Source organism: Gymnogyps californianus, chromosome 1 (assembly GCF_018139145.2).
Source record: "Gymnogyps californianus isolate 813 chromosome 1, ASM1813914v2, whole genome shotgun sequence".
NCBI lineage: Eukaryota > Metazoa > Chordata > Aves > Accipitriformes > Cathartidae > Gymnogyps > Gymnogyps californianus.
This window is the reverse complement of record NC_059471.1, coordinates 188,584,957-188,597,846: the sequence shown is the minus strand read 5'-3', so window position 1 is coordinate 188,597,846 and position 12,890 is coordinate 188,584,957. Positions and strand designations below refer to the sequence as shown.

The 12,890-nt window shown below is 35.9% G+C and overlaps 1 protein-coding gene across 1 annotated transcript in view; it reads left to right on the top strand.

The window, feature by feature from the left end:
* Positions 1-12,890, top strand: part of DOCK4 (dedicator of cytokinesis 4) — a 252,421-nt gene that overhangs the window by 222,849 nt on the left and 16,682 nt on the right. Inside the window, exons 37-43 of the mRNA XM_050897081.1 lie at positions 1,356-1,504; positions 2,574-2,660; positions 4,337-4,441; positions 6,731-6,872; positions 7,472-7,638; positions 8,957-9,043; positions 10,739-10,915. Of these exons, the coding sequence (XP_050753038.1) occupies positions 1,356-1,504; positions 2,574-2,660; positions 4,337-4,441; positions 6,731-6,872; positions 7,472-7,638; positions 8,957-9,043; positions 10,739-10,915 (914 nt within the window). The remainder of the gene's footprint in view (positions 1-1,355; positions 1,505-2,573; positions 2,661-4,336; positions 4,442-6,730; positions 6,873-7,471; positions 7,639-8,956; positions 9,044-10,738; positions 10,916-12,890) is intronic.

Below are 12,890 nucleotides of genomic sequence, written 5' to 3'. Positions count from 1 at the left end.
ATTAAGATTGTCTGTGCAACTTCAGCCGTCGCCCTTGCACATATGTATTGCAGTGCAGCATCATTTTGCACCATGCTTAGCATTTTACAACACTGGGATTCAAAGCACACTCTCCCACAAACATCTGCTGCAGTGATGGTTTTTCATCCACAGGTTCTTAAGCTGGATGCGTAAGAGGAACACTACTGTTAGAAAAAACTCTGTACAGTTTGGTTTAAGTCACCTGTCTTATGGGAACTCATATGGCAGATGCAGAAGTAGGATATGGTTGTCTGGGGTGACCTTACCTTAGCATAAAAAGTACTTTAGTACTTTATAGTTATTTTTTTGCCTTATGTACAACCTATAAAATCTGCCATAAAATAAGTCCAGTAGGCAACTTCTTTCTCCAGTACAGTACATCTCCAGAATGTGGCCCGTCTTTGTACTGACTCACTCATGCAGAGTGGTCCTGTGAGTGGAAAAATAGACTGTGAACACTAACTTGGAAAATGACAGTAATGCATATGCACAGTTAGCCAAATGGAATTGTCATAACCAGTAGTAATTCTGGTGTTTCGTAATTGGCCGAAGTCTGACTTTGCAGTAGAGAGATTTGTTTAATATTAGTTTCAGTGTACCGTTTCTAACGAATTCTTTAAATCAAAGTAAAAATAATAATAATACTGATATTCCCAGATAATTTCTACCAACCATGATCTAAAGATTACTGCACAGTCCTCTGACCAGAGAGCAACAATAGGTTTGATTCCTTCCAAACCTAAAAATAAATAAAATTTAAAAAAAAAAAAAAAAATTGTCTGTGTACTTCTAAATTATTTGTTATGGTAGAGCGTTAAGGCTCAGCTATGAGGGATTTATTTCTATTATGGAAAGAATGGAGTCTATTAAGCACACATCTGCCTCTCCATTTCCCTCCCACCCCTGATCTCTTTTGGTCTGTGTCCACAGTCCTATTTATCTTCTGTCCTCTTTCTTTACTGATGTTCCTTATCAGTAAAGGAAAGGTCCTTGTTCAGACAGCAGAGGCACTGAGAGTTTCTCCTAAGCAGTAGGGAAGACTAGGGCTAAGCAGGAAATTGTTTAATTTCTCTGTCCCCTTTGTAGTGTCAGACTCCAGGAAAATGTCCCAGTGACTCCACTTTAAATAGTGTGTGAAAATTGTAAGCTGAATTATTATAGCTGTAGATAGTAACTGTCCAAAACCAGCGCTACCATCTGTCTTATACTTGAAATAAATCAGTTACCCATTAAAAAGGTGCATCTCATCAGGAGCATTCACATTTCTGTGTACTTTGTTTGGCTGTTTTATTTGTTTGGTGTTCATAAATACCATGCTATAATTTGTCTTGTAGAGGCTGCCTACACACTCCTGCTGTACGATGAGCTGTTGGAGTGGTCTGATCGGCCACTGAGAGAATTTCTCAACTACCCCATGCAAACAGAGTGGCAACGTAAAGAGTGTCTCCATCTGACCATCATTCAAAACTTTGATAGGGGAAAGGTAAAACAGTCCTATTTTACTGAGCGGATCTGGAAAGGACAGTTTATTCATTTTAGGGCAGTACTTCCAGGGTTGCAGTCTTTTCTCATATAGAGGGGAAGTGTTTGTCATTGCCTGATTAAGCAGTTACGTGGCGACACAGTCAGTTTCTTCTGATCCTGTGTTTGTATCCTAGAAGTCCCACACTTAGTGAGAATAATTTGCACTTGTGTAGCAGTTTGCTTTGTAACTGTCAAAGCACTTTATAAAAGATAGTATAATTTCTCCCCATTTTAAAGGTGGTGAAAATGAGCCATATAAAGCTGATGAAATTCACTTAGTGACCAAGTGAGGAAAAAAATTCAGGGGTCTGGATTATTAGGACTGTGTTTACACCTCCTAAATCATGTTGTATCTGTTAGAATAGTAATTGCAGAATCTCTAAAAAGGAGTGGGTTTTGAGGATCACAGTTCATTGTCATCACTGAGAATGCTTATTCTGAATTAAGCAACAGCAATTATCCTGTAGTCTAAAATTTTATACACACTTTGTGTGATGATTTGTTTTGCTGATAAACAAGCAATTCATTGCAATTTTATGTAGCTAGTGTGATATCCATATAAGCCTAGTAAATGTAATCAAACTGATGTTAATCATCAGTTTTTTTGAAAAATTCTGTAATCAACTTACAGAGTTTAACTTATATGGCGCAATAAGATATTTTCGAATCTACAAAAATTAAGGAGGATATGTTAAGAATACAATTTTAAAATGTAAAAATCGTACTGTGTTGAATCAATCTCATATGTAGTATCAAAGAGATGTCTATCACTCTTGCAATGACTTATATCTTGTGCAGTGATAGTCCTGTAAGAATCATTTATTAAATAAGTCTCTAAATATATTTTCGATCCTTCAAAGAACTCATCAGTATTATTCAGCGGCTATCAGTATGTCTAATGGACAATATGTTCAAGTATTTTCAGTTACTGGAAGTATGATTTAGTATAGAAAGAACAGACCACTAATAAATCATGAATTGTCAAACAGTTGCTTTGAAATTACTGAACATCTTTTACTTGCTTGCAGTGTTGGGAAAATGGCATTATCTTATGCAGGAAAATTGCAGAACAGTATGAGAGCTACTATGACTACAGAAACCTCAGCAAGATGAGGGTAATGTACCTGAGTACTTTTCATCAATCAGAGATCCAAAAGCTTTTTAGTTTGGGTTATAAAATATTACTTAGAAAATTAAATTTGCCACGGAATGGTCCTTAGGTTTGGTTTGCAAACATTATTTTTTAGCTTGTGGTTTTTTCCTACAATAAAGGTTATAAAAAAGGAGTGTGAGCTTTTTGAAGAAAAATGGGAAAATAAATGATCTTGCAATGTTTGTACCTGTACAGCATCCCTTTTGTGTGCATGCTTATGCAGAAAAATTATATTACAAATTCCCTTTCATTGGTTTCCTATGGTTTATCCAGGGAATGTGCTCTATGCAGTCCTTTAGGAGCAGCAACGTATCTTTGCAGTTGTAATTGCGAGCAAACAGCTTGCAATAAGCAATGTACACCTTTGCAATTTTTTTTATTTACTGCTTAAAAATATGGTCTGTTTAATATCATATAGCCAAAGTGAGTCTTTCCTGGCACAGTGTTCCTGCTTTCTCGCTCATTTTTCTTAGAACTCTAAGCATTGTTTCTTTCTTCATTCTTTCTGATACTGTATTTTAAAGATGATTCAGTCTTCCCTTTTCTTGTCTGCTTCTGATGGATTCAATTTTATATTACAGCTTCCTTTTTAAATTTTCTGTACGTGTAGGCTGCTTGCTGCTAGGACTGACTGAAGTATACTTAATCCAGAGCTGCTTAACAGCATTATGCAAAATTCTCAACACAGTTATGAGGCAGTACTCCCTGTGATCTGCTTATTCCATATATATTTAGATATCCCAATGGTAGAATCCCATAAGCAAAAGCAAACTGACTATCATCATGTGAATAAAATAATTAGTTTATGCATGTTTAATCAATTGTACTTAATGTGTTTTGTGTTTAAATTGGGAAATATCCTTCTACTAGATCTGTGCTACCTATGTTAATCCAAAAATGGAGGTGCAGGGATTTCTCACAGCAATATAACTAGGCAGCTATATATACCATATACACATTAAATAGCTGTCTGCATTACCTAAAATAGGGCTAATACTGATTTTTTTTTTTCACAGTATTAAAAACTTAAGAACAGAGAATGCTTTGCTGAAATATCATAAAAAGAGGACTTGGACATTAAGATCACTTTGTGTCAGTGTTTTGAGTGAAATAAAAGGAGGATGTATTGATCAAAAATGATGTTAATTGCTATTGTGAGATTTTTAAAGGAACTCACATTCGATGCTTAAATCATTGGAATCTGGTATGATTTGGACACAACTCTCTTGAATATGGAAATTGGACTTTGCTGACTAAACTGACCACACTACTGCCATGTGTTTGGATGATTAGCAGATTACTGGGTCATATGTTTCAAACTGCATTTCTATTACTTCCATTTTTCATTAAAGGTCTATGCATGTTGTCATTAATCTAATATTTTATGCCTTTAATATAGGTACTTCATATTTATAAGCAATTTTTTTTAATTCTTGGAAACTTTCAGGTCATTAAGTGGTATACTTATTTAATCTGATGCATTCAGAGACTTCTGGATGTCCTTATTGTTGCTCAGAGATGCACTGCAACTCCAGTACTCCAGAGCAGTGTGCTGAAAGACCCTCTTTTTTGTGGTAGCTTAAGGTAAAAACACGTTTTCAAAAAAGACTAATTGCATTTCTTATCAATCTCACCCAGATGATGGAAGCATCTTTATATGATAAAATTATGGATCAACAGCGTTTGGAGCCAGAATTTTTCAGAGTTGGATTCTATGGGAAAAAGTTCCCATTCTTCTTGAGAGTAAGTGAATTGAAAGTAAACAGAACGGAGTAATTCTGGAATTCATGCTGTCATTCATAATCACTTTCTCTATGTGAGAATTTGATCATACCATATACAAGTTCTTATCTTATGAGAAACAGGGAATTCTTTGTGATAATTAATGAAATATCCTCATGTTTTCAGGGTTAAGAAAAGGTCCTGTCTAATGGAAAGACAAATGCTAGGCTTCCAGAGTCCCACATAAACTTAATATTCATGTTTATGTTGGAAACCATGCACCTATACTATTCCACAGACCAACATCATCTTTTCGTGGTAGTTTGTTCCCTTTATCCTGTTCTGTTTCTGCTGGTGGCTGCTCAAAAGAAGGCTGTCAGAAGAGGTATCCCTTGGCAGTGGGACAATCAGTAATTTAGCATTTAAGTAATTACATTCCCAAGTTCCGTTTTTTTTGAAATTGCTTAGAAATTCAACATGCTGAGTTTCATGGATTATCAATGTACTAAAGCTGACAAGATACATAAAGTTAGTCTTGAAGATTAATCTTGGATTCTGACGTTACTGAAGTGCCCTTGAAAATTTTAGTTGTGTTTACACTGTTCCCCTCGTCCACAGTCTGCAGTGGTTTAGCTGCATTGACTGTCACCTTGGGAAAAGAACAGAATCCGTCTTATTCATGGAGCCGCTGCAATCGTAATCCAAGCTGCTCTTCCTATGGTAATTCAAATAAGTGACGAAAGAACCTCCTCTGGATGGTGGAGGCCTAAGAAGCCTGATTTTTTTTACCTTTGTGGTGGGGAAAACGACAAATTCCAAATGGTAAATAAAGTATGAAACTCTCCCCTTTAAAAGCGATGCACAAAAAGAGTCTGATGGGCACGTAGTTTTTGATATTACCTAGTAGTCACCTGAATATAACATCTGTATAAACCAATTTGAAAATGTTAATTAGAAAGAATTTAATGTTTAGATTACTAAATGTCAACTGATGAAGTAAAAGTACTGGAAAAAGTTGCACAATAGTGCAGTACTTTCAGACCTGTACGTCTTTCACTATTTATGCATCTGCCCAGGAAGTATTTATGCATTTTCCAAGTTAAATGTACATAGCACAGATTTATGCTTGCAGCACCAACAAGGAACAGCTCAAAACTTACTACATTTGATTTAATTTTTTTATGGCAAAGCAGTTTGTAAGTCTGGCTGTGTTTGCTATAGAAGGAATAAAGAATAAAGCTTCAGAATAAAGCTTTCACATTTTAATTTGTAGTTGCACAATAACACTATTGCAGTTGATTTCTTGTAGCAATTCCCATGGAAGTCCAGGCTCTCGGAATTCAATGCTCCCTGTCTCTGTTGTCAAGATACTATAAGGACAACAACTGTTTCTATCTAAACCTGCTTCAAGAGGAACACATTAGTAATGACTTTTTAGAATTTTCTAATATAGATTTTAAAAGGAAATTCATTTAACAGCGTTTTTAGAAAAATGGTTAAGATATTTCCTTATTTCAAACGTGTGTGCAAGCAGAATAAAACAAAAAGTGCTGTCCACTGCTACAGAAAGCCCTCAGCACCACCACAGTCAGTGACTAGTTCCAACGGGTACGCCAAATCCAGGCATCTCATGTTTAATGTAGGATGTGTGTTGTATCTGTATTCATGTTGCACAATCTCAGGAAATTAATGGTGCAACTTCATAGTGGGCATCCAGATAAAATAAATTATGTTGGAGCCAGGAGTATTCTTTTGCTTCATATCGCAAAAACTGGGTAATTTTAATTTACCAGGCTGATAATTGATAAACATTTAGAGGATAAGACGAATGCATTCTACCATTTTCTTTTGCATTGTTTTTCTTCAGAATTGTATAACTTCAAAGCAACATTTCCTAGTTCCTCATGGAAAGGACTTTCAGCCCATTTCATTGTATAAAATATGTAACAAAAATATAATGCGACAGACAGTTAAGACAATCTGATACGTTATGTTAGTTACATACTTTAATCCAATAAGAACAATTTCTCCCTTCAGATTTTTATTAAAGCTTTAAGTATAATAATTCAAGTTTTCCAGACTTTTGAATAAAACATACTTTATATGGTAAAATTTGCTTCTTCTAAGTAACCTCTTCTTTCTAGATTTCTTAATTTCATTCTTGCCTTTTGTTTCTTATTTTTTCTTTCTTAAAATGATGTAAAAATTGCCTGGAAAGTCTATATTTAAGATACTGTGTTTGGATCTATCTAATGATACCCAATTATTTTCACATAACTTGCTCTTGTTTTTTTTTCTTATTCTGCTCAGAATAAGGAATTTGTTTGCCGAGGACATGACTATGAAAGGCTGGAGGCCTTCCAGCAGCGAATGTTGAATGAGTTCCCACATGCCATTGCTATGCAACATGCTAATCAGCCAGATGAGACCATCTTTCAGGCAGAAGCACAGTGTATCCACATAATCACAAATCCATACACTGCTTTTAAAAAATGTAGGTAGACCTAAAGCCAATTTCAATCACAATGTGCCTCCACTGAAATAAATGGTAGGTGAGAATGCCCTTGCAATTTGTCCCAGTCACTCTATTATGTTTGGAATTTTTTTGTGTAATTGTTTGTTTTATTTAAAAGTTCCTTGACGGGTTATTAAGATTCTTACTTTAGCCAAAAATACTTGTAGAACTATGACCGCTGTTATAATGGTGTATCAGTTCAAGTTACAGTAATTCAAGTTCTTACAATACAACATAATGTTAGCATGGCATGACATATTGTGTGTAAGAATATATTTAATTATATCCCTTTACTCCATGTACTGTTCCATGTAAGTAGCTCTATTTCAAAAATAAATATAAAGTTTTCAACGAAACAGTACAAATAAATCCCAAACCATCAAAAAATCTCTCAGGTTCCTTTCCCAAGCCATGAATAGTCTAGAAGCATTTCGTGCTACGCACTTTTTAAAGAGTTTTTCTTCTGTCATGCTTCAGGGGCCAATATGCTTTGCTAATTTGAATGAAGTGGGATAGCCTTAACTCTTTACATACAGATTTGCAGATTTATGCAGTGACACCAATTCCAGAAAACCAGGAAGTCCTGCAGAGAGACGGCATTCCCGATAACATCAAGAGCTTTTACAAAGTAAATCACATCTGGCGATTCCGATATGACAGGCCGTTTCACAAAGGAACCAAGGACAAGGAAAATGAATTCAAAGTAAAGTACCATGCCCTTTCCCGAGCTACTGGACCTATGGATTTATTTGTGACATCAGCGATAGTTGTGTTATTGAAACATTGTCTACAGTTGTGTTATTCAAGGGAGTGTGGTATAACAAATTCTCTAGAGGAGACGGTAGCTCACAATTGACTATTTCACTTCTCATTTTAATTAAAATAATATGAAAAATATATGGGAGATGGGAAGGTCTTGTTGTATATGGGAATAGGAGACAAAAAAGTACCCTCTTTTTCTTTTTGCATCAGTGCTATATAGAAGGCAGAACTGGAGACAGCAGAGCAGCCTCCAGAGAAGTTTATAAGGCAAATGGGAAAACATTGTTAAGTATGTAATCTGGGGTATGGATAGGATTGCCAAAAGTTCTCTTTCCCTAGAGCAAAGGAGAGACAGTTTTGACTAAACTGCAGCATAATGTTCTGTTCCTGTGATATCAAGACTAAAAACTACCTCTGAACTTAGAGATTGTCTCAAGGAAGAGCAATAGTTCCTTCCCTAATATGTAAATGACTTCTGTTCCTCCTAATAAAAATGTCACACTGAAAATTCATCTTACATTCTTCTGGTGTAATTTTAATTCTGACCCACTAGAAACACTTACATCCTGACACAGAATATATTCTGGTATTCAGACACACAAAGAGAATTATCCCGTAATAATTTTGTTACAAAGTTAGAGGATAGAACTGTGAGGGTAATAAATTAGCTAAATTAAGTCACTATTGTCCTCTAATTAAAGCTTAGGGCTTTATTTTAATTGTAAAGCTTATATATATTTTGTGTAAGCGCTATCCTGTGTGTTCATTTGTCATTTTACAAAGCTCTTGCACAAAGTGTTTAACAGTAGTACATTTGAGTATCCCATCAGCCATACGTTGTGGAATCTCAAATAGGGCTTCACAGAGGAGAGCTGGTCACCCTGTGTGATCTGTAAGTTGTTCTGCTTCTGAACTCTCCCTCTTCTCAGATGTTATCTCAGAAAGGAGATATTAAAATGCTAATTTAGTTGTGAGTGACTTTTGGAGATTAGGGGACAACATATAATACAGAATAATACCATGTTTAAGAGTGAAGAATCAGCAGAAATTACTGCTTAGCAGTAGGTCCTGGAAAGTAAGGACAAAAGTGAATGTCGTAGGCTTCTGGGATAGACATTTCAGTAGAGATTTGGATGTTAATGTACTTTTTTTTTAATGTATACTGTTACTTAAATGAAGGTATTCATAAAGCAAACTGGGAATAATTGAGAAAAATATAGAGGCAAATTAGGGAAATAAATTGGTTTTGTATATTGTAGAGTCTATGGGTGGAGAGAACCACACTCATCTTGGTGCAGAGTTTACCTGGAATATCTCGTTGGTTTGAAGTGGAAAAACGTGAAGTAGTGAGTATGAGACTGATGGCAATACATATTGTTGGTTGGCTTACTTCCTTAATCATATGTTATTTGATGAACTACTTTAAGATTTATTACCCATATCTAATTTCTTTGAGCAAGTTTTCAAGCTGGCTACAACAAAATTATTTACAAAGTATTTTGAGTTGTCTGGTTTCTCTTATCTTGAAAAGCATTATTAAGAACCACCCTCATGATTCATTTAAACAGTTGAGGAAAAAAGAAGTTGAGAACAATAATGGGCAGCCAAAGGCAACATTTAATGTCAGGAAATTACTTTCTTAAAACTCAGCATGATGTAACATTTAATACTTAGAATATCTATAGCTTAACATATCTTTCAGTATTCTTGAAAAGTAAACATTCTCCAAGTTCCTGTACTATAATAAACACCATGTGGGTATATTTCTGTGTCTGCCTAGAGCTCTGTTGAAGTTCCCAGTTCTCAGCATGGGCAGGGAAGCATGCCTACGCAGAACCTGTAGGAATAGGGTCTAATGTAGCAATCTGTTACTGACACATTGTAATTTCTTCTCCTTCCTTGTTACGTTTCTTAGAAAATCCTTAAATACATTTCACATGTATTCGGAGGAGTGCTCCTCCTATAAAGATCTCTAAATAATTGGTCAATTGTTGAGTCCAGGAGTATAACATCTGTAACTTTTCCTTCCTGTCAAAGCCAGTCTTACAATAGTCCTATTAAATATAGGGATACCATTATACAACTGATTTTCTCTAAAACTCTATTGTGTTTTTCTTTTATAATAGCAAAAAAAAGTCATTTCTTCACCATTCTGATAGTCTCCTGCAGAAAACCAAAAATGGAATTTAGTAAAAATGAAAAACTGTGTGTGACGAGATATTCAGTTGACTCCTACTCAGTCCTTACTAGGTTAATATGACCCCTAATATGAAGATCCTCAGTTTACTATTGTGTTACCATTATAGTCACCATTTCCAAAAGTTAACTGTAATAATTTTTCCTGGGCATGTACTAGATCATGACTCAGATTTGTTCTTGTATGTTTTGGTAAATTATAGCAACTGCAGGCCTGTACTCTTCCCATGGCTTAGCTTTTTGCTTTTCCTGCAGTTCATGCTACCTGTGAAAAAAGCTTCCTCACGCTCTAGAGAGGACAGGCACATGCCGCTCAGGGACTGCCCTTGACTATAACTTGATTGTCATTTTAGCTCAAAGCTTACATTCAAACTCCTCATCCATAATGTCTAGTTATTGACTTCACTTTGGGTGGGGGAACTGGCTCGCCCATACTGAAGCTCTGTGCTGTGCCCTTAAGCACGGTGAAGCTCTCCTGGACCTCAAGTCCAATTTAGGTAAAGTTACCAAGGACAGTTTAGCCCTGAATTCCAAGAGTTCCACGACAGGCTGAAGTGTGTGTGTTTTGCAGCAAAGGCTGAGTAATCTCTCAAGGTCAGATAATGAATCTACAAGAGAGGGATGGTTGTTTATTTTGGTCCTTGATTACTTGATAAAATTAATTCTCTCTGTGCTCAGAGCGTACACTCAGAGAATGTAGCCCAGGTGAGAACTTTTTCTGCCCCAATACTCTAGAACATGGAATAATGTTGTTTTCTTTTAAGAAATCAAAAATTACCTTTAATATATTTCATCTTTCAACTGAAGATGAAATAAGTTTGCAATGTTTCTCACTCCCCTTTCAGGTGGAAATGAGTCCCCTTGAGAATGCTATTGAAGTCTTAGAAAATAAGAACCAGCAGCTGAGAACGCTGATTAGTCAGTGTCAAACTCGACAGATGCAAAATATTAACCCTCTCACAATGTGTCTAAATGGGGTCATTGATGCAGCAGTTAATGGTGGAGTTGCTAGATACCAAGAGGTAAGCAATTTATTTTTTGTTTATTAAAAATCTGTCATAAGACAGTTTCTTACTGATTTCTTTCTCTGTACAGATGCAGCTCCTCTGTATGAATTGAGGACAGAAAGTACTATATCAATAATAGTTTTAATGATACCTGTATTGCAGTTTTGGGTGAGGTGATGTTAAATATGCATAGCTTTATTGAAACAACCATTTGGATGCAGATAGTAGCATAAACTTACTCCAGTGATGAGTCGATTCACAATTACCTCCATTCTTTAGTGGTTTGTTTGGGGATTTTTAATGAAATAGTTAATTGTAACTATATTATTATAATATATTCCCTCCCCCCTGCCCTTCTAGGTCAGGAGCTACTTCTGGCTGACCAGCAAATTTACTTTTGTGTGCTGACATTCTAATTTTTAGATACATACATCTATATATAAAAAATTCTTAACAAGAAATTTATTATCTTGAAGAATCATAATTTTCTAGATCCTTCTTCTTTCTCTTCTCCAAGTTTTTAAGGAAAGCTATTTTCTGGAAAAATCTAGTAAGAAATAATACATATAATTAAGAAATGTCTAATGCTGGATTTGTTCCCAAAAATTGTTCCTCATCATTATCATCTCTGAATCACCTTAGGAGAACCTTAAATGTTTGGGATGCTGTATTTCCACAAAGTTCTGTGGAATTTTGAAACCACAGTAAAAAGAAAGGAAGGAAGGATATGTTTTTTCAGCCCAGCTTGATCTTCCTCTTTCTCCTAATAGTCTTATGAAATACTTGAGTCTGCTGGTTGTTCCTTTTCCATTGAAAATGTCAAGTTGAATAACATTCTGTCCACTTGTCTCAAAGGCTGCAAGATTCAGTGTTCACTCAACAGTGTTAAATTTGATAAAACTGCATCTAAATTAAACTACAAGAAATTGAGTCCAGTATGGTGTTAGAAGCTGTCATCAAAACTGCAACGTTATGAAAACTCTGAGACTAAAGCAAAGCAGTGCCGTGTTTGATGTTTCCCAGCTGCCTTTAAACAACAGCTCCAAAACTGTTTAGCATAGTAAAGCACCACAAAGGGAGTCCCTTGAGAAATACAGTCATGTCAGAGCTATGTCTGGTTTAAATTAGCAGTGTCAGAGCTAGCTCGGTGTCTCTGCGTAGCTTTGCATTCTTCGCAAGCATATTAAAGGTTCTAGCTTGCTCCTTTCTTATTGTTCTTAGCTGCAATTCTTGATCTCCTAGACAGTCGTCATGTTTCGATTCCCTTCTGTTCTCTCCCTCTCTCTCTTGCTATATATCTAAAATAGGACTTTTCACCAATTTGTGTTGTAAACACCAAAACTGATAGCAATAGTTGTGAGATTTTTTTTTTCTATTTCACCCTCATTCTCTTTGCAAAATAGTCTTCTATTTATAAAGACTATAGTCTTTATAATAGTCTTCCTGCTGGTTTGCCACTTCTTATCTTCTACCTTCCTTCTTTTCCTCTCCTCTGTCAATGCTTTTCTCTGCCTATATGTTTCACTTGCTTTTGCCTTCTGCCCTGTACAAAGCTCAAAACTCAGTCAGTCTTGGAGCGTGTGGTCTTGAGGTAAGCATGACCATGTCTTTACAGGTGTCCTCCTTCCCTTCAGGCAACTTCCAAGCTTTAAGAAGTGTTAAGACCCAGCAAATAAAGTCCTTTGGCCAGCTGCTGCCTTCTTGATTCTGCCCTTCTTTCCCCCCTCCCCCTTTTTTCTCTCCTCTCCTGATGGGATTAAAAAGCACCTATCTCTAATTATTCAACACTTTGGCCAGTATTGCAGGTGTTAAAGCTACACTTTCACTGGTTTCAATACAGGAACAGATTCCAGGAAAATCTGCAGAAGTAGTAGTTATTATGCAGCACCTTCATGTGTGCCAAAAAATGGCTGTAGACTGAACCACTGATTTTTAAAAAATTTTTTCTGAACACTGCTGGAAAAGCATGAAGAGTGTGTTTTGTGCCAAC